Source organism: Micropterus dolomieu, linkage group LG07, assembly GCF_021292245.1.
Source record: "Micropterus dolomieu isolate WLL.071019.BEF.003 ecotype Adirondacks linkage group LG07, ASM2129224v1, whole genome shotgun sequence".
Taxonomy (NCBI): Eukaryota; Metazoa; Chordata; class Actinopteri; order Centrarchiformes; family Centrarchidae; genus Micropterus; species Micropterus dolomieu.
This window is the reverse complement of record NC_060156.1, coordinates 7,764,115-7,785,135: the sequence shown is the minus strand read 5'-3', so window position 1 is coordinate 7,785,135 and position 21,021 is coordinate 7,764,115. Positions and strand designations below refer to the sequence as shown.

At 38.9% G+C, this 21,021-nt stretch overlaps 1 protein-coding gene across 1 annotated transcript in view; it reads right to left on the bottom strand.

Annotated features, from left to right (window-relative positions):
- The window catches only part of asic4a (acid-sensing (proton-gated) ion channel family member 4a), a 77,978-nt gene that overhangs the window by 1,847 nt on the left and 55,110 nt on the right, over positions 1-21,021 (bottom strand). Inside the window, exons 2-9 of the mRNA XM_046053925.1 lie at positions 10,478-10,622; positions 9,965-10,092; positions 9,686-9,839; positions 4,525-4,535; positions 3,909-4,051; positions 2,775-2,866; positions 2,564-2,643; positions 1,642-1,752 (exon numbers count right to left, since the gene is read on the bottom strand). Coding sequence (XP_045909881.1) covers positions 1,642-1,752; positions 2,564-2,643; positions 2,775-2,866; positions 3,909-4,051; positions 4,525-4,535; positions 9,686-9,839; positions 9,965-10,092; positions 10,478-10,622 — 864 coding nt within the window. The remainder of the gene's footprint in view (positions 1-1,641; positions 1,753-2,563; positions 2,644-2,774; positions 2,867-3,908; positions 4,052-4,524; positions 4,536-9,685; positions 9,840-9,964; positions 10,093-10,477; positions 10,623-21,021) is intronic.

The following is a 21,021-nucleotide window of genomic DNA, read 5'->3' as shown; positions in this document are numbered from 1 at the left end:
AATCTTTGGAGGGAGCTTAAAATTAGAGTTGCCAGGCGACAACCTCGGAACCTGAATGATTTGGAGGCTGTCTGCAGGGAGGAGTGGGCCAACATCCCTGCCGAAATGTGCACAAACCTTGTCACCAACTATAAAAACCGTTTGACATCTGTGCTGGCCAATAATGGCTTTTCTACAAAATATTAACATGCTGTTTGTCCAGGGGGTCAAATACTTGTTTTTCCTCATCAGATGGTTATCAATTTTTATAAATTCATATGATGTGATTTTCTGGAATTTTCTTTGGGATTCTGTCTTTCACTGTTAGAATGTACATATGATTAAAATTATAGATCGTTGCATTCTTTGTAAGTGGGCAAACCTGCAAAATCAGCAAGGGGTCAAATACTTATTTCCCCCACTGTACATGACAATACACAAATATGAAATTGATCTTAGTGTCATCTCTGTGTGCAGAGTATGCAGCTGCAGTGGTTAGCCTAGCTTAGCAGAAAGAGTGGGGTGGAAAAGCTAGCCTCATTCTTGATGATGATTTGTGGGTTTAGGGAGTTAACCTGCTGTAACTATTTTGTGACGACAAGAGGTTATCCATCTGCCTAATACTGAAGTTTGTCCGGCTACCAAACAGCTTGCCAGATATGGTTACAGTCCAGTTTGGTATTGATCTCACAGTTGCAATGGCACCTCACTGTGATGACTGCAGCAGGCTGTTGTTTGCTGACAGTAACAGAACGTCACTTAACCTAAAACCAAAAATTACCCTCTTTACATTTCTGTTTAGGCATGGATTGAAAAAAGAAGATACAGTGTGTTTATCAGAGATCTTTATACTTGTTAGCTGTAGCTGCTTCCAGTCCAACCAGGAACCTCCGCGTCTGAAAAGTGAAGCCAATGCGCAAGTGCCGTAAACTTTAGAAGCATTCTTTCTAACAGCCAGCAGGGGGCGACTCCACTGGTTACTAAAAGAAGCTCACTGAATTTTCTTTCCTCAGTAAACATTTTCCTAATGAGTTTATGGTCTCATTTGTTAGTTTCAAGTCTTCTGCATAATGTCGTCTATAAATAGTAGCTAGGTGAAGAGTATAAATTATGTTTTTAAGTTAACTTTAGTTAATTTAATAGAGAGCTGAATTCTGGACTAGCTTGAATAAATGTTCTCTGAATTGTTGGATGTACACTATATAGCTACTGGGGTTTTCAGATCATATCCTGAAGCTAATGTGGTGTCTCTACATGTACTGGAAAGTATAATTTGATGTTAGCCAGTCACACTTTTTTTTCCCTCTGGCTGATTTGTTTCAAAATTAAAACCCTGTTAGTTTTAGTATGTAGTGGTGAATTAGATACAGTTATGGTTAGATGTAAGACAAAAAGTTAATTGTTTAGATATATGCAACTTCAGAATAAAGTTGTGCAATAGCAATATCAAGCTCAAGGGGAGGATGTGCTTTGCACAGTGGTTAAGACTAATTAGGAATATTACATTCTTCATTATTTTAGATGTGGGAAAATATTTATTTGCTTCTCCCTGAATTATTTCCTTGTAGTTTCCTAATGAAGTTACTGTGCTGCAGGAAAAGTTGTACACTCGGCATGAAAACAGTGCAACTGCCATTTGTTAGAGTACAGTATGTGCTGTACCTTTGCTTTTATTTCCTCGAGACCCACTGTTGCAACAGTGCTGGTCTGGTTCTTGTTCTTCTTCTCCTCTTTCTGCGGCCTCAGCAGACGTTGTAGCCGGTGCTTGATCACCTGCTTTCACCCACAGCACAGCAGCAGGGTGGATGAAAGAGCAGAGGTGAGCGAGGGAGACAAGAGACCCAGCAGAGTGAAGAGTTTATTTACTGTGAAGTCTGCATTACAACCCCCCTCTGATTTTGCTTTACTCTTACATGTTTGGCAAGCAGCTGCTTAGAATAGGATATAGCTGAGGCAGGAGGTCATTTCATGACCAGTGTTAGCAGCATGTCTTCAGTACAGACCTGAGCGGATATTACTTTCTTCAGCCTGGAGTCCCCACCCATCCCTACCATGGACTGTTTGCCCTTCTGCCCTCCGGCAAGAGATACTGCAGCATACAGGGCAGAACTGCACATCTTATTTATTTATTTTTTTTTAGTTTGTCAGTTTTGTTAGTTGCTGTAGTATTTTTCAATTCCTTCGTGAGCTGGACGCAATGTCATTTAATTCTACAGTGCACTTGTCAATTTTATAGTCTGAATGACCATAAAGTTATATTGTCTCTTGAAATCAAATAAAACTCTTCAAATGCATAATAAGTGCATTATTTACACTGTAACATTTATCTGGGAACAACAGTCATGTGTTCTAACAAATATAACAACAATAAATAATTAAATACATTTTGGACAATTAAAATAAACAATCAAGGCACTAATGTGTTTTGTAAATAATTACTGTTGGTTGCAACAGATTTTCTTGCTGGAATCCAGTAGAACAATAGTGGTTAATTATTCCTAATTATGTCACAACTAGTTCTGATCTTTTGTTGTGTTGTGAAATGTGATTGGCTGATGTGTGTGGATTTGCACAGAGACTGTACCTCATAGATATAATCCAGTATTTCTAAGACTGTCAGGATGCTGGCTCCAATGAATAAGCCCATCTGTCCACCAATGTCACCTGTAAAAAGAATATTTAAGGAGAGGCACAATGGACATAATGCCAAAGTGGTTCCTGTTTGCTACTAATGGATCTTTCACTCCGCCGCAGCAAGTCCATTTAAATATTCAGAAAAGTGACAGAAATCTTACCTAATAAACCTGCAACATCGTAGGCTTTCTTTTGCTCAATTGTTTCATAGTTCAGCGCTTCAAAGAAGATATCTAAGACCAGAAAGTTGTCTCTGGAAAAGCAAGTGGAGTTTGAATGTCAAACAAAGTGAAAAACACTTGCGGCAAAATCACTACAAATCTAACACAATTTTAAAAAATACCATTCCAAGTCATCTTCATGCTCACTGTAAATTGTCATGATGGCGTTGTCAGGCCTACAGCGTTTTACACAGATCTAACCAGCGATTGTGAGATAATGAGGTGTTTCAGGGTTTAACTGAGATGAGCAGAATGAGCACTGACAGCATGCTCAGTCACTGCCACGTCTCTGATCTGTCTGGATTTAGAAAGTCTGATAATATTAAGTGTTGTGAGGCATCATGAGCTCTTTGGTTTATGTGTATTTACCTTCTCCCACATCCCTGACTATCAGGCACTGAGAGAAATTACAGTGTAAGCACATTAAAGTGTTGGATGGAACAACAATCTGTAAACTACACAAAAAAGGCATATTTTGTAATGAATTAATCTTCAGCAAACTTGCCAAGCTATATACTGCAGTTACTTATATAAGGGTAAATTGTAGAGTAGTTGTTCATGCTCAGGCAATTTTGCTATTCTCTGAGCTATTCTATAGCAGCGTTATTTTTTCCTGAGGGTGCTACTAGAGTAGAGGCCATGGTGTCTTTAAAGTCAGACAGGCTTATCTCCACGTTTTTTATTAATCGATCAATTTGCTACATATGAGATATCTTCTCTGCAAAGTTGACATTTTGGTCGTGCTACAAAAGTGTACAAAATTTAAAGATTTTATCCTCTAATTATCATTTTTGTTCATTTAATTTCACAACAATCTACTCATCTGATATTGTTTTATGTATAAATAGACATTTTGTAATGACCTCATGGTGCTTGACAATCTACAGACTTTGTAATTCAAATTAACCTAAAGACTAAATATAAAGTGATGCCTGCATGAAAATACAATTGATTTTTCTTTATATTTATGGTTGTCTATTAGTGATTGCAGACTGGAGGTCATACTTTATGGCCCTTTTTATTGAGCACCACATCACTGCTCATACGTGAGCTTGTTGAAAGTTCCTGTCGTACCTGATGTAGTCCTCTGACTTGTCGTATTTCCTGGAAAGATAGCGAGCAGAGCCCTTGCTGGGGATTTTGACCATGGAGAGCTCTTTACCGTAGCGTGTGAGATTACAGGGTGTCTCGCATGGACAGGTGTCCCCACTGTTCTTCTGTTGCTGAGCTGCAACACAATGGAAACAGTGGTTTAACGGATATCACTCTATCAGAAAAACAAAACAAGATACTACACATAATCTAGATGCAACAACAATCTACATCTGCGACAAAGGAAAAAGTGTGAAGGATAGGGAGTGTCCAATAAATAGTGTGTTTTTTGACCACTTAGGAAACAACACTGTATAAAGTGGTTAACTTGGTTGTCCATTTAGCATTCATTTGCATTATTCACATCACCAAAACAGTAAAACCAAAACAATCAGCTAAAACACACTAAAAGCTCTGTAGACAGTCAGGTGATAACTATGTGTTAGTGCATCACTATGAACAACCCATTTCACATTACACAGTTTTTTGATCCACTGTTAAAGTAAAAATATTGACTGCTGCAGCTTTAAAGTTGTCTGCTAATATACTTTATATTACCAATCAGAAATATTAATTTCTGATTGGTTGGCAGATGTACATTTAAACTGTCTAACAAATCAGAACACTTAATTATACATTACCTTACCTGTTAATTTCTCAATGGCCATAATGTATATCCCTTCTAATATGAACTACTAGGCGTTTTCTCTGTGTGGCTTCTTTTCTTTTTTCTTTTTTTTTTTACAGTTTGTTTTCAAAGGTGTAAATTTGTCTTTTTAATGAGGAGTGGATATTTTGTGCCAAAACTCATCATCATTAAATTATATTACTTTGAAATTACTAGTAGTTTGTGTTGCTCCCAGCTGTATGGGTAATTTTGAGGATGAACAGATTCCTTACAGTCTTCAAGTCCAGAATTAACAGTTAAAATCATTTAATGGATAAAATGTGCAACAAAATGTCAGGTCATGTCAGGTTTTCTGGACTTCTCTAGCATGGACCACATGATATTAACAGACCAATATTGTTCTGGATGTATTAACAAAATGATGTGTTAGACTGCAGCAATGGTGTTTACAGTGAGTAAACAGTAAGTTTTCAGTTACACCATTTGTTCAGAGTTTGTTCAAAACATTCCCATACTTACACCCAGTCAACATGCAGGCGTGAATTGTTCACACATATAACAAATAGATATTCACAATCTAACCTAACTCTAAAACAACACTACGTACACACAGGAGAGTAAATAGCTTTTCCTAATCTCTCTTTTCAAGTTGTAAATGAATTCAGTTCAGACAAAAACAGAAAGAGGGAGCATTAAAGGCACTAATTATAATTTGATGATTTATGACTTATTTTATAACTCTAACAATTAGGTTATGTGTATGCACGAGCACTGTGGCACATATTATTTGTCTGATATGGGAACAAAACACCTTTGCAATATAAATATATAAATCATATTCTAATTTATTACCTTTCATGGAGGGTGAATTTATTCACAGTATTTGATTCAGGAATGTGACCCACATGAATATGGCCCATTCTTGTAAGATATATCTAAGATTTCATTCAACCACATTGTGAATAGGGTTTGAATTCAGCAAAGAGAGACATAATTAAATTTCTGGCTTATTTGGCTGGGAAATGATAATTTTACTTAGATGTCTGCCATTACCACGAAAAAAGGATTTTTTTTTTACTGCAACCATAATGTCTTTGAAACCAAGGTGCCTTTGTTCAGTCACGATGTCTGCTGGACCAAAGTGAGGTCGGAGTCAAAGCTGAAGGGCTACGGAGGTGGGGGGCAGATATGCAGGAATGGAGCGTTGGTTTAATATTAACAGTTCAACAATGGAGGCAGCACAGCCATCAAGCTCTAAAGTGACTAAATCACAATGAGGAAAAGTCATTTCAAAATATCAAGTCTACCTCCAGGTATTTGTATTACAGAAAAAAAAATCCTTATCATATTTACTGATTGTGTTTCCATTTCCCTTTGGGGGAACCTATTGTAATGAGAAAAAGAAATGAAGGAAGATTGTTTCTTACCGAGTGCTTTGTCAACACAGTTGATTTTACTGGGAGGGCAGATATCTGCAGTTCCTGGAGAGGAGAACAGAAAATGAGTCTGATCAATCAGAAATAAAATGATCAGTGACCCGTGTCTGCTGCAATAAGGAACCGTGGCTATGAACAACACTCCACCACAGCTTATTATTCATCTCCAAATGAAGGCAGGCACACAGAGGATGACTTCCATCCACAGAGCCTGTGCCATCTTGGACGTCTGTCCTTGATTGCACTGAGAAATGGAGCATGCTGGCTTCACCCGTGGGGCATATTTAGAAAGTCTTTAAAAAGCCATCAATGAGTAACTTCGTCGGAGACAAACATATTGCCCGGGCCATTAATGACAGGTATTCATCAGCAGCACAATTAATTGACAGAGGTGTGTTTGTCTGTCTGTGAAATTTTCGTGAGCTTAATGTTTTGTGAAAGTCTTCTTCCCAGTCACTAAGAAATGTTAATTAATACACAGTGAAATAATGTCTGATGATCTGAGGAGTGAGTCCATTACACTGTCAACTGGTTTCCAAAGATATAGACTTTTTATCTTTCACTATGATCTATTGGTCATTTCCCCTCAAACAGAAAAAAACAACAACTTTAAATCATGTTGTATATTTTATTTTTTGATTTGGAGTGTGGAGGTAAGAGCTGTGCAGTGTCTCTGTGCTCAGCGACTATACTGTTCACACATGAAGAACAAGAGCAACTTAAAAGCTTTTTTTTTGGGGGGGGGGGGGGTTATCCAAATATAGAGATAGGCTGAAATACTGAAATATTCATCTTGAACCAAAGAATCTAGGAAAAACACAATTTTGCTTCTACGCCTCACAGTTCAGGAGCAAAAATATAAAATGCTTTATAAATAGCCATCTCAAAATCAAATCAGTTGTTCGACCAAATTTAAGGAATAGATAATAAAATATAAATATGTCACCAAAATCTACTTGGTGGAGGTAAAAACAAGAACAACATGAAAACAACAAGACAGAAACTATAAAACTAGACTGAAAAACCAGACTGTCAACAAATGTGGGCTTATGTAAACACGTGCTGATGACAATTTCCTGGCATTATAAGCAGACTGTAAACAGTTGCTGGATTATGTAAGTGAGTATGAGAAAGAAATGGATTGCAAACATTTCTGCTGTTCTCTTAAAAGCAGACTATTAGAACGAATACAAATCTGAGTGACACAAAACTGGCAAGATAGTAATGCTGCTGCTGTGGCTACAGAGGACTGCTGGAGAAAAAAAATGGATACAGTAAATTCTGCAAGGCACATTGATACAGTGCTGTGTTGTCACATTGAGGCTGTAAAAAGATTTCCAATTCAGTAGTTGGTCTCATGCTCCCTTGGCGAGCTTTTCGAACCAATTGCTCTCTGGAACCTTATGAAAGAATTTCAGCGAACTTAATATGCAATAATACATTTTATTCACTACTGATAAGTGCAGTGAAGCAATACAAGCTACCCGCTACCTGACGAAAGCCCTCTTCTATAGCTGGACTGGGCAAATGGCCTGGAAAAGCTTCTACATTTCTGATATAATAAATATCATATCCAATGTCATATATCATCACAGGAAGAAAAGTGGTTCTTGCTGCTCTCCAAACACCTCTGCTCTGTGAATAGTCCTTACTATCTATAAATTCAAAAGTTTCCCACTCTGTAGTGTCTCATTCATTTGAAAAGCTTGCTTGAAAGACTATTTCTATGAGAGGTGCAGTTTCTCCTGACAGCTGATTGGTTAGGGCTTTTTATAGGTTTGGATCTGATACCTCAAGATGCAGTAACCAGTTTGATAGCGGACACAAGAGCCACCTTAGCCAGTTTCCCTAAAATCATGAGCTCATAGGTTATTGTAACTCAGTCCTGATGTTGTAGTGAGAAAGGTCACCCTGCAGAGCACGCAAACTGATTAGAAATGTGTCCGCGTCATAGCTTGTCGAGATCAAATGATTAGCTTTGATTTCTCTCTCTACAGATTAGACCACCACTTTGGTCCGCCTGCAAATGGAAGTTTGAAATGTGTGACTGATGTGTAAATGTCCTAACTGAGCACCACAGCGTTTGTATTTTATATCCTAGTGAAGAAATTTCCTTTGTCAAAACTCCATAATACATCAGTTCAGTTACAGCAGTATGGGGTTAAATTAATTATTCAAATCAAATGTCTCATACTATGTCAACTACAATGTGTAAATACGGAAGCCACAGTGATTCCTGCATACGTTGTGAGTTCCTTAAACGTGGTCACCTCAAACACGCCCACTTATTAGACACATCAGTCACAACAGCTTGTGTTCAGTGACTTCAGCTCTTTGAATTCATGCACTAGGGCTGTGACGACACACACGGCGAGTACATTCACGCATTACATTGCGTTTGTCAGACTTACCTCTGCAACATATCCCCAAGCTGAACAGACAGACTGCGTAAATGGTTGAGCTACAGTGTGTCGAATGTCTAAATAGAAAGATTATCTACCTACAACAGTGTGTCTTTCCTGTGCTCTATTTGTGTATGTTTGATCATCTTTCTGCTCTGCTCATATCATCACATATCCATTTCCACTTCACCATGATTCAACCATAGGTCTATCTCTGATTTATTTTGTTTGTCGCTGCTTTGTTTCTTTCATGTTTATCAGAATCAGAAATACTTTATTGATCCCCGAAGGGAAATTCTTTTGTCACAATTGCACACTTGTCAAGGTAGATAGATAAAGAGTATATAAATATAAGAGTATAAATATAAAATATAAAGACAAATATAAAGGAGTGTGGGTATGTACAATATTTACATTATTAAGAATTATTATGGTGAACCAAAAAGTACTAGTGAATAAATAGCCAATGAGAATATTGCACATTAATTATTAAATAGGTAATATTGCTCAGAGAATACTGTAGATAATAAGGTATATTCATATAGATAATTAGTAAATAAATACTATGTTGCATTAACTAATGCTCCATGAACTGGGCCCCATTAAAGTGCTTCTTTTTCTATCTTAAATGTGTCTTAAATATAATTATAAAAATTATTTGTATGATTCATGAAACATGACGTTTTGTTTTGTGCGACATGAAAATCTTTGTAATCCGGAAATTTATTGCTTCAGGCAATCTGTAATTGTTAAATCATTGTTAAATTAATCCTATATATAGACAGGAATCCTAAGAGCTGCCTGCACATTATTGTTCGGACACCATACCATCTACCAGTGGAAACTAAACAACCAGGACCAATAACGATAATCAATCAAAATAATTAATAGAGGAGCACAACAGAACAATTTCCAAACAGCTAAGATGTATGAACAAGTAGATCCAAAAGTCATTGACTGCCAGCACTGAAGAGCATTCCACTCCAGATATCAAGCATCAAGGTCAGCCATGTGGCAGCTCAAATTATATCTCTGCTGCAATTATTCAAGTGGGCCAAAAATGATGACTTGTTTTGCACAATGGGTCATCCAATATCATGCAAATTCTGGGCTGGCTGTTTTTTCAATTACACTGGACCTAACAATTTTCAAAACAGAGAGAAATGCTTGAAAATACTAACTAACTACAACCAGTATGACTTTATTCATTCTTAGTTCCTGCTGTAACAGTGACTTGACATTAATCTGAGAGCATGAATTACTAAATAAACGTGAGGTAGGAGGTGATCTTACCAGGCATGTGTACCATCCTGCAGTTGCACACTCGCAAAACCTCGTTGGTCTCACAGAGCAAGCGACAGGCACTGATGCTGTATGTGTCGTATCCTGGGAACTTCTCTTTGCTGGTGGAACGGCAGTTCCCCCAGGGCTGGGGCAGGTAGGTCAGCTAAGCACACAGAGATTTATTAGACCTCGGACTGAACCACCAGGCGCGTGCGGTTGCAGGGAGAACAGTCGTCTGGTGGGGGATGGGGGGTGGGGGGGGAGAGTGTTGTGATGAAGAAGACCTACCCTCTGCTCCTGACAGGAAACAAAGGTCTGGAAGCCCGGAGAGACACCGAAGCCCAGCTGGTGGATGTAGGGAGGCTCGTCCTGACTGTGGATCTGAACTCGGATGCCGGCCTCCAGGGAAGTCTCATCTTCAGGATGAAACAGAGCGCAAGCACGGAGAGTTGCAAAGGGAGAGCACAAGGGAATTTCAGATGGCAGCCTCATCTGACAGCTTGGTTTCAGTTTGACGCTAACTGCAAACCATATTTCAGTCATGTTTAAAAAATAAGCCAGTGGGGATTAATATCATGTGACAACTACAATCCAAGCACAAATCTGAGGCAGTGTATTTTGTTCAAGAATTTCCTTTTACAAATCACATTTTCCAGGTTGCAGGAATGCAATCAAAAAATGCATTATTTACAGTACGTGACCCGGAGAAATGGATGCAGGTTATTTTTGATTTAAAGCTCTGCAGAGGTTTCTCTGCAGCAGAGGATGGGATTACACTGGAGAAATAGTTTTGAGGCTTACTTGTCTCTCTCCAGATGGGCAGATACTCATCCTGCTGGATATCCAACATGATCTCCAGCCCATTTCCCATTCCGCCCTGCTTGGTTTTCCTGGATGTGGTCTTGTTACCATTAAAAGTGTAGCATTTCCCATATCTGGTGTAAACCTGTAAGAGGACAGATTCATATCATGAACATCAATATAAACATGGCTGTAACAAGATCATACTAGCAGTGCATTCCAATGAAGGCACAGATATGGAAGAAATAAATAAATAAATAAACAAACAAGCTGTGTGTCAGCTTGGGCAAGTTACTGAATATTACCCACAAACCTCTGGATGCAGGTTGCTGGCTCAGACCCTCATGGACTTTGATAAGCCGCAGGCCTATTTGAATGAATTCCCAACACCCACCACACAATCCCTGCACAATGCTGCTCAGTAGTACTACCATCCCACTGAAATATCAGAAGGCATAACAGATTCTTTAATCTTCCTTCAAAAGAAAACAAAAGACAATAAGAGAGAGGCCGCTTAAAATGAGCTATCACGTCACCACCTATCAGTGGAGCTGTCTCTGTGGGGGACACATCATCTCTTTGTTTATGCTACTCATCTAAACTGCTGCACTGCAGAAAATATCCATCTTACAAGTCACTCCTGTGAGTTTCAAAGGGACAATCTGTGCTCCACATGTGAACAAAAGGCTACTGTGGGCCCCCCACTAAAATCCAAAACACAGCATGGGATCCTGCCATCACTCCCCAATGTAAGTTTTTAATATGTTTTGATCCTGATTAAGGTTTGATTACATCTGTAATATGTTTTGAAAAACACAACATAACATGTTTATTTTAAATTATTCAACTGACTGCTCGCTAAACGCCTTCTCCAAGAAATGATAGTCCAATCATAACTTGGCTGGCCTGTCAAGCTTTGGATTTCTCCGCATGTCAAAGCAATGTGCACAGGGCTGTAGTGATAGCATTTACACTGTGTCAGGGATAGTGTGTCTTTTTAGCCTTTCAAAAAGAGCAAAAGTGCATGGAATGGATTAAGTGGTGTGTTTATCAGCTTAAATGTAAACCAAAACGGCCGCATATCTGGCTAGCTTTTACCTACAGTAGTAAATGAGCGTTATACCTCCAAGACAGAGAAGCACATAATTAACTAACTTCATTAGATTGTAGTGTTAAAGATCTGAGTTTAGGCTAACATTAGTGGCTCTGTCTGTCTTACTGAATTAAGAGATGTTTGCACTCCAGCCAGTAAGTGTTACGTTTTACTTTTTCTATCACAATAGGGTCATGACACAATCAAATAACAGTGTTATATTGATGTGTTATATTATTAAATTTTTTGTAATCATAATTATAATACATGCTAGCTTTAGCCTCAGTCTTTTAGCGTGATATCATGTCATCAAGTGAATATTTTAAGACCTCCTTTACATCATTTAAAACAAGTTAGCTTGAAACATCAAAAAGCCACAGACAGCGTTTCCAACTGACCAGTTAATGTTAACTTGATTAGCTAGTTAGCTACAGCTGACAAAATCTGCTAGCGACAGTTGTCATTTCAGTTGGCAAAATTGACGGTTGCTTGCTAGAAATGAAAGGGCCTGCTTTTTAAGGTAGGTAGGTAGATTTATTTTGTCACAATATAACAGGTTATGTAGTGACATTGAGAGTGTAACTGCTTTCTGCTACATAGCAGACAATAAACATTAAAATATATGCAACTATAAAAATGGTAGAAGAAATAAACTGTTTCTCACAAACCAAAAAGGACAGGAGCAGACTACAACGGACAGTCAGGACTACAGAAAAAAATCATTGGTGCCAATTTGCCCTCCATTCAGGACTTTTTCCAGAGTCAGGAAACGGGCATGAAACATCACTGCAGATCCATCTCACCCGACACAACCTGTTCCAGCTTCTCCCCTCTGGTAGGCGGTACATAGCACTGTACGCCAAAACCAACAGACTCAGGAACACTTTCTTCCCACAAGCCATCACTCTGATGAACAGCTGACTCTGACTCACAGTGTCAGGAACAATTCCTGTGCAATAACCCAGTAACTCTGCCTCTATTCAGCCACCTGTTTACTGGCTACCTCTTATCATTTATTTATTCATCATTCTCTGTTTCAGAGCTGTTCTTACTGTTCATATTGTATACTGTATATTGTATACTGTATACCAAATCCATCTACCTCATGTACATAACACCACACTCATCACACTGTGTACATGTATGGTAAGCACATTGTTAGAATGTGCTTACCTATACCTATATGTTTTCTTGCTTGTATTGTTGTCTTTTGGGTGTTGTTGTCTTTGCACTTGTTGAAGCACTTTGTAACTTGTTTTTGAAAAGTGCTCTACAAATAAAGATTATTATTATTATTATTATTATTATTATTATTATTGTGAGCATTGTACAATCCAGAGTCTAATATCTAGTATGTGTACACATACCTGGCAAATAAAGCTGATTCTGAAATCAGATGTCATTATTATTATTCTTCAGGTGTCTTCAGTGAAAATGCTAAAACAAGTAAGATTGCAAAAGAAAAAAGTCACTACATTTGCACAGGTTTTAGATGTTTTTAAGGAAAACAGGCTTTTGAGAATGTAATGGTGATGAATTTAAACAGCACCACAAGTTGTGAGCTGTGCTGTTCTGTGAGTACAGCACCATCTCCTCTAAATTATACATTTGTAATACATAATACGTCTTCCCGAGATGCAAAAAAAAGTAATCTATTGGATTCATTTTATTCCAGACTTCAAATAAAAGAATACAGGGACGAAAGTATTAAAGCTAAGGAAATCACAAGGCAGGAGAGGTCAACCAACAAGTCGCTGGAGAAATGACAGTGAAATAACAATCGAGCTGAATAGACGGCAGACATTTCATTAAAGAGACACTGTGACGGTCCAGCACTCTACAAAACATTGACGTCTGTGTTCTGACTTTGATATCAGCTTGATCCACCTAATGAGTGCTATGATGTCTAAATAAGGGATGCTGGTGGAACAACACAAGCTCTCATTTACAGACCACAGGGTGTATTCACATCTGAGATGGCTGAAGAACAAATCAAAGCCACCGTTGTGGGGTTCAGTCAAGTAATTCCTTGTAACAGTGGGCAATTTGGCAATATCCACATCAGTGATTAGAGCAAGAAATGAGTACAGTTTACAAAAGCTTGGTATTTAGAAGGCCAGCTGTATTTTATGCAATAGGCCTCGGTGCTTTTGATCTGGGTGTGTGTGCATGCATTACAAACAGTAACCTTCAAAGTGAGTCTTAGTTTACAATTACAGATCTCAGTTCAGGCTCTGATGTGGCGCAAAGAGGTCTTCATGGTGAAAAAGTTGCTCAGTTTGTTCTGATAGCCTCTTTACATTTTTGTTTGTAAATTGCAACATCTTTCCAGCCAGTGTGATTAGGAAATAGGAGGTGGCAGAGTGGGGGCCCGGGCGCGGTGAGAAGTATTCAAGTGTGACTTTTGACTGACATGTGCTATTAGGTTGAAATGGTTTAATCTCTATTTGGCTGGTGCGGAGCAGTTGAGGAGGTAAGCTGCACTTATCATTGATCCTCCCCCCCGTTCATTGACACACTTAAGCCTCAGCAGGCAGACTTTATCTGATGGAGCAGGCAACAGAGGCAAAGGAGGATTTCACTTTAGAAATCCTCAAAACACCCCGACCAAGTGCCTGGGTTCCGCTCTAAAACTTTGGGCTCTGGAGGACGGCGGTGTGTTCACAAATGATGTCCCCAGAGAGTACGGCGAAGTTTTCCCATCATCTCACCCAGGAAATGGTTGTTGGCAAAGCTTCCACTGGTTTATTTCTCTGCCTCTGAACCCCCACTACTCCTCTCTTTCTGCATCTGCAACATGATTGATGGAGCATTTTTCTCTTGTTACATCTTGCACCAAATTTAGCAAAGGTAACCGGGCTGACTTGGGCAATTCCCAAGTGGGGACTTGGCACTGCTGTTGACAAGCTGAAACAGAGCAGCAGCATGGCAGTTACAAACCAAATGAAAAGACGTTTTGTACCCCTCTGAGTAACTCAAATTGTTTACAAGTGCTAATTATTGCAGCACTTAATGTAGCATTGTTGACTTGTCATTTGGAGGTCTAAAACAATGTCGTTCCAATTAACTGTTGTTTGGTTGGTAATGGAAAAAAGATCAAAACATGTATTTTAGTTCTGTATTATTCCATGAGTTAGGTCTGAACACATAGACTCCTTCACAAACCTGAAACTTTCTTTAATGGATAACACTTAAAACTAGGGTAGGAAATTGATTACAGAAGCACATTTTGTTATATTTGTTGAAATTCTCTTTTACAATCTGCCTACCTGCGTACTTTGCCCATGCACTCACTCTCTGTATGAACATGTTTTGGGGCTGTGGCTTTGAAGGGAGACCTGAAGGGAGGAAGTAAATTTTTATTGATTGGACACTTTCAAAATATAGCTGTCTCTTGCTAGTTCTCCAACATTGCCTACCCTAGAAATTATATTTACTTCATATTATATGTTCTGGTCCCATGTTCTTCTGTTATGTATGTACTATGTTTAAATATTATTATTATTTTGTTTCTCCATTTTGTAATTCTCCAATTCAAGGCTTGACTGGGAAAAGTGGGAAACTGGCCCGGGGCCTAAAGACCTCAGGGGTCCCAAAGCCTCCTGCTTCACCATGTAACAATTACATAACATGTAATTGCTTATTTGTTTAGTAAACTGAAAATGAGAGGGGAATAATAAATATTCTTATCTTTTCAATGGATCACATGACTTCCTGATAGGAAATCATAGGACGTCATGTGATAGAGGGATTAGAGGGATCCCACGTCAAAACACCTTTATCAGTTGATGTTATGCTTACATTGTGCATATTCCTAAATAAATGTGTGTTTAAAATAATCCCAAACTAATTCACACAGCAAACCTAGAGAAGGACGGTATTTCAGAATAAGAACAGTGGCAGGTTTCTGAGTCTCTGGGCAAAACATACATCCAATGTACATGTAGAGCACTTACATACATACATAATCCAAAGAGAGTGGGAGGAGTCGGAGCGCTATTTTACCCCGGGCCCTTTTCCTTGTTAATCCAGCAGTACTACTGGATGTCTGTCCATCCTGGAAGAGAGACCCCCCCCCCCCGCCCAAGTTAAAGGTTTTGGATGGAGGTGTTCACAGTTGTATCATTAATAAAATTGGCTCAACTTGACTAGACAATGAACATATACATGTATTATACATGCCCTTATCTACTGTAGGGCAGACGTACTTCATTTCACTACAGCAAGTACTGCTAGTAGACATGATGCTAGCTCACCAATTATAATGTAATTGTCACTGAAATGTCAATTCATTATGTGTCTTTTGCCAGCGTGTTTGCTTCCAAAGTGCCTTGTTTCATTCTCCCTTTGCTAAATGCATTAAGAGACCAACCCCTTACCATGTAATTCATAAGCCCTAGTGGGGTAAACCCTTTAACACCCTCTTTATGACCATGATCTGACAGTCCCATGGCACTTTTCCTTTTAAATAACCTGCAGGAATCACTTCAGTGCTTCTCCGGAGGACATCCATTTCCAGGCAGGCTGCGTGTCATCGGGTAGCTCTCAGAGTATGAGGAAGGAGGATTTGAATTCATTTACGGAGGGTGGTAGAATATGCCACAGCACTGATTGGCAGTTGAAAACCATTAAGGCTGGCTCATGCAGGTTTAAGGTTGAGACAGAGCGTTCCTTGATTTAATGGCTTCATTACAGCCTCCCGCCAGAAAGACTCGATTGACAATGTAACATGAACTGAATATTTACATGGTATCTCTGGATGTTTTCTCAGATCCAGTGGTGTATGTGACAAGGCTTCCAGTCAATGCACTACACTGCAAAAAGCTCTCTCTCTTGTTTGCTCTGTTATCAACTTCTTGATAACAGAAATAAATAGACGATGAGGTGATCCAACCGTCAAAAGCTCAGTTTGCTTCAATCGTTTTCTAAACTCTAGTGAAGAGATTATTCTGTCTTGTTTCAAGTTAGTCCTGTATGCATTTTCCTAGTATAAGGTACAGTGCTCACTGGTAGGTATGTTTCGTTTTAAGAAAAATGTAATACGAGACAAAATTACTAGTTATGACACACACACACAGGGAAGGAAAATGGCCCAAATGTTATTTCTACACAAACCATTTGCACAAGGTAGCTGTGTGACAGAAAGCATGTACTGCTTTCCTGCCAGAAAGACAATGAATTAAAAAGTCTTAATATTTGACTATATTCACACTGCAGCTAAAAATCTCTCTAATTTTTCTAATTTTTCTTCCCTCACACAGATGTGCTGATGCTTTCTAAGTGTCATACAGCAAAAAGCAACACAGAAGCTCATTTTCAGTTCAGTTCTAATCTGGACAACATGGACAGGTGATACATGCAGTTTGTATTGTGATGCTCAAACGCCCCTGTTAAACAACCAAACAAATAAATAAATAAGCATTGCCATGACAATGCATAAATCTTACATAATGCATCTGAGACAGTGTCATCATTTTTGCCGGCCCTGCACTGGAGGACAAAAGGACATACTGCAACAATGGGAAGCCAAATAACTGCCTCGAAAAGTACTTAGGGAGATGCATCAGTTCAGTCAAAACAGTTGTTGCCAACAAGATTTACATAAAGGTACATACAAAAAGGGATGCGATGTCTTGATATTCCTTAAACAGAGAAACAGAAAGAATGTGAGGAGTGAGTTTTCGAAAAAGATATACAAAATGTACAGCGTGAGCATAGCCTTCAAGTGCAGGGCACAAAATCAGGAACTATATTTATGCTGCATTTCTTGCTTTTACACTTGTGCTCAATACTCACATTTGTGTCACTCTTACAAGTGAGTCAGTGCAGACAGAGATTTTTCACTACCACACTCTGGGTGTGCAAATAGCTCAAAAAAGAAAAAGAACATTAAACAACATTAAACTGCATGTTGTTACTACTGTTAAAAAACAAAAAAGGGGTAGAAGACAAAATATGGTCTCCAAATCTTTATCACTGGTTTTTAGGTATACAGTTCTGTTGCTGACAAAAATGAGAAAGGAAAAGGGAACACATGAAAAAATAATCATTTGGATCAGTGGGTTCCCTCGACAGACTGTGTTGCAAAAAAAAAAAAAGATTTCTATGAGTTACAAGTTTTTTTGGGTACACTTGCACAATTCAATATAAAAGCATTGGAAAATTGGCTCTCTGATCTTCAGCCAACAACAACACCCATCTCAAGCCTCAAAAATGACCATACAGTTGGAAAAAACCATGACACAGTGACAACAAAAACTGATTTATGAGAGTTCATCAAGATATGAAGCATTACAGTGCCATTGCATACCATTAGATTTTACGTAAGCAACTAATGAACTGCTAACACGGTATTTTCTTAATTAATCCAAAACACAAAAATTCCTGCTGTTGGACATAGCATCCCTCTACTGTGACAAAACCTTAGGGAGCATTTAGAAATCATGAACAAGGCTAAGAGCAAGGCTGCAGAGATTCAAAAAAAAATAAATATTGTTTTTAGCGCAAGATAAGGAAAGAAAAATGACACAAAGCCTAAACAGTGCGGACTGGAATGTGAGACACCCATGTTTTGCACTATTAACCTCCATCTCAATGTTGGCCTCTAAACACAGCTCCAGGGACGCAGCTTTGTATTGCCATTCAAAAACATTGCATTTATTGTGTATCAATTCCAACCTTCATTACACAACCGAGTGCAGAGATCTCAAAGGCAGTTTAATACAGTCCTTCAAGTGAGGTAAATACTATGAAATCAGCAGACTGTCATCGCGGTTGGTCTTACTTGCTGTTGTGCAGAATAATATGTTTCATAAGTGTGGTAATTTCCTCAAATTGTCATAAGAAATGTAAATGAATGCTGGATATAATGGGTGTTCCCAGCAGACCTTCTGATTAATAATAAGAAAAGAAAATGTAACCTTTTTTAAATTAAATTTTGCACTGATCCGCTGTGTTCATGATCAAACACTGAGGTAGGTTTACGCTACAAGGTGGTGAACTAAAGTCACAGCATGTCTGTACATTTTGCTCTCCCGTTTGGTTAAGTACCATACATTAAAATGATGAACTTTGATGTGAACTCGCAGGGCTTGTCTCAGTCATTAGAGTGGGAGTTCTGACTCATCTCTTCTCTGCCTTTGCTGCCCTCTTTCTGGTTTCCTCCGACAGAGCATCACAAATAAGTGGAGCACCAAAGCCAGAGCACTGCACTCAGCAAACCTCTCTCTCTCTTCAAATGTTAGTATTCCCAATTTTTTCCTTCTGTCCTGTTTCCACCCCATGCTGTTATTCCCCGCATATCCGAGCATACTCAGCTAATGGAGCCGTGAGAGATGCTCTTGAAAAAGAGGTTGAAAATGGACAGGCTCTCCAGCACAATACAGTAACTCACAAATAGAATAGTCCAGTACGTTTGGCACTCTCAGAGATATGAAAGCTTCCTTTGAGTACAGTCTGCACTAACATCACGGCCATGGGCCCATAAAGGTGCTGTTTTATAAATGTGATTAGACACTACTGTCATAATGGGGATAATTCATTTGGATCACCACAGTGAGCCAGGTCCCTAATCAGTCTTTATGCGTAATTGAGATGAATCATTTCCTGCGGCTAGAGCTTGCGCATGGGACCAACCAAAATGAGTAATTCTTGACCTTAAAAGTCGAACAGAACAGTGCCTATTAATTGTACTCCATATGGTACAATACTCATTATCCATTTATCTATATCAAACTGGTCGGTGATTTTCATGTCAAAGTATCTTTATCCTTGATAATAGCAAAAACTACTTTAACAATATAAAAATGTATAATGCCTGGCATGTTCGAGGGGTCCTGTCAAACTCTGGGTCATCTGAGTCATTCAGAATCCTCCCCATCAAACCCGAATAGCGCCTCTGCTGAAGCTATGGTTATTTTTTAGCCTATGGTGGTTTAGGAACAATTTCAGGCTATTTATTCCACACCAGTGCTTGAGGTCATGGCTCAGAAGAGAGGAGTACAGTACAGTCATGCTGAATGTATGAGCTAATGGGTCTCTCAAGATAGCAAAGGAGCATATTGCCCACTATACATGAGCCAAGTATGCTTTACTTTTCCACTTCACCTCATTTTGTCATTCTGTACAGTAGACACAGATGAAGCTGAGGAGGAACCTGCCCTGGGCACTGCACCGGCAAACAGTCCCGCCTTAGGCATTTGTCTAACTGTCGACTTTATTTTCTGCAGTCATTTAGATATTCAGGTTTAATTAAGTTACCTCTGTCATTAACACAGGATTTCATTTCCAAAGCTCTCAATCTCGTACCACTCTCTGCTTCTCTCAGACTGTTCTGGCACCCGCTCCAAAACACAAACGCTCCCACCCAACTTCAACAGAAGAAATGCCGTCACAGTTCCTTGGCCAAACTTTTATTTAGTATTCTTCATAACCAAGACACCTGCTTGGTTGTTTTTCTTTTCCAGGGAACTCTGGGGAAATGATATCTGTTGGATTGGAGCCACATGTTAGGGTTGATGAAACTAGGAGGAAAAGCAGAATCTACTATCTCTTGACATGACTCATCAAAATAAAATATGGTGTCCCTTCAGGGAAATGAGAGAGGTACAGATGCAAATAAATATCAGCTGCAAGCCCTTGTCATTTTGTGACAAGTTATTCATAACTGAGCACATGTATCAACATAAAGAAATGCGTGTGATTGCAAGTATTTTATAAAATGCAGCTGGTGCATGAGATAATAAGAAATGGCTTTTTCCTCCTTTGCTTCAGTGTAACCTGTTTACCGTCCTGGGACTCCTAATGACATGCAACACTTGCTTTATTCACAAGATGGTGCAATAAGTGCACTTACTTATCCACTTACTGACTCACTTATCCAAACCATCCCCTTTTGGTGAGCGCAACAGTGAAACAATATTTGCCTCTCAACCGTGTAACATTTATGAGGATGGGGATTCGTGTTTTTCATGCTACATAAATCATCCAAGTAAACAAGTCTGATTAGTGTTTTTGCTCAGGCGAAAGAGCTTGTTTTGAGTCAAAAGCAGATCTCACAGTCCATTAGACTAAGCTGGATCTAAAGCCAGAGCCCAAGGAAGTTTGGCAGACACAGGGATTTAAACTGCACACCTAAACATGCCCAGTTTAATTTGGCCTCTAATCACAGTCCCCTCAAATGGCTGAGTTAAAGAAGGAGATAATGCAGCAATGGCACAAAGGGCTGGCAGATCGAACAGGAATTGAAATTCTCAGACCACTGATCCTGTCCTTGACTGACTATGATCAAAGTCACAGTAAGAAACATTTTTACAGGACAAAATGACCGTATTTCTGCACAGGGTATCTGCAGGGTACTGATAGAGTTGATGATTAATTTCACTGATTACAATTCAGGTGGTGACATTTCTGGCATTTTAAACTCGCTTTCTGGTGCTTTTTCTATTCTGGA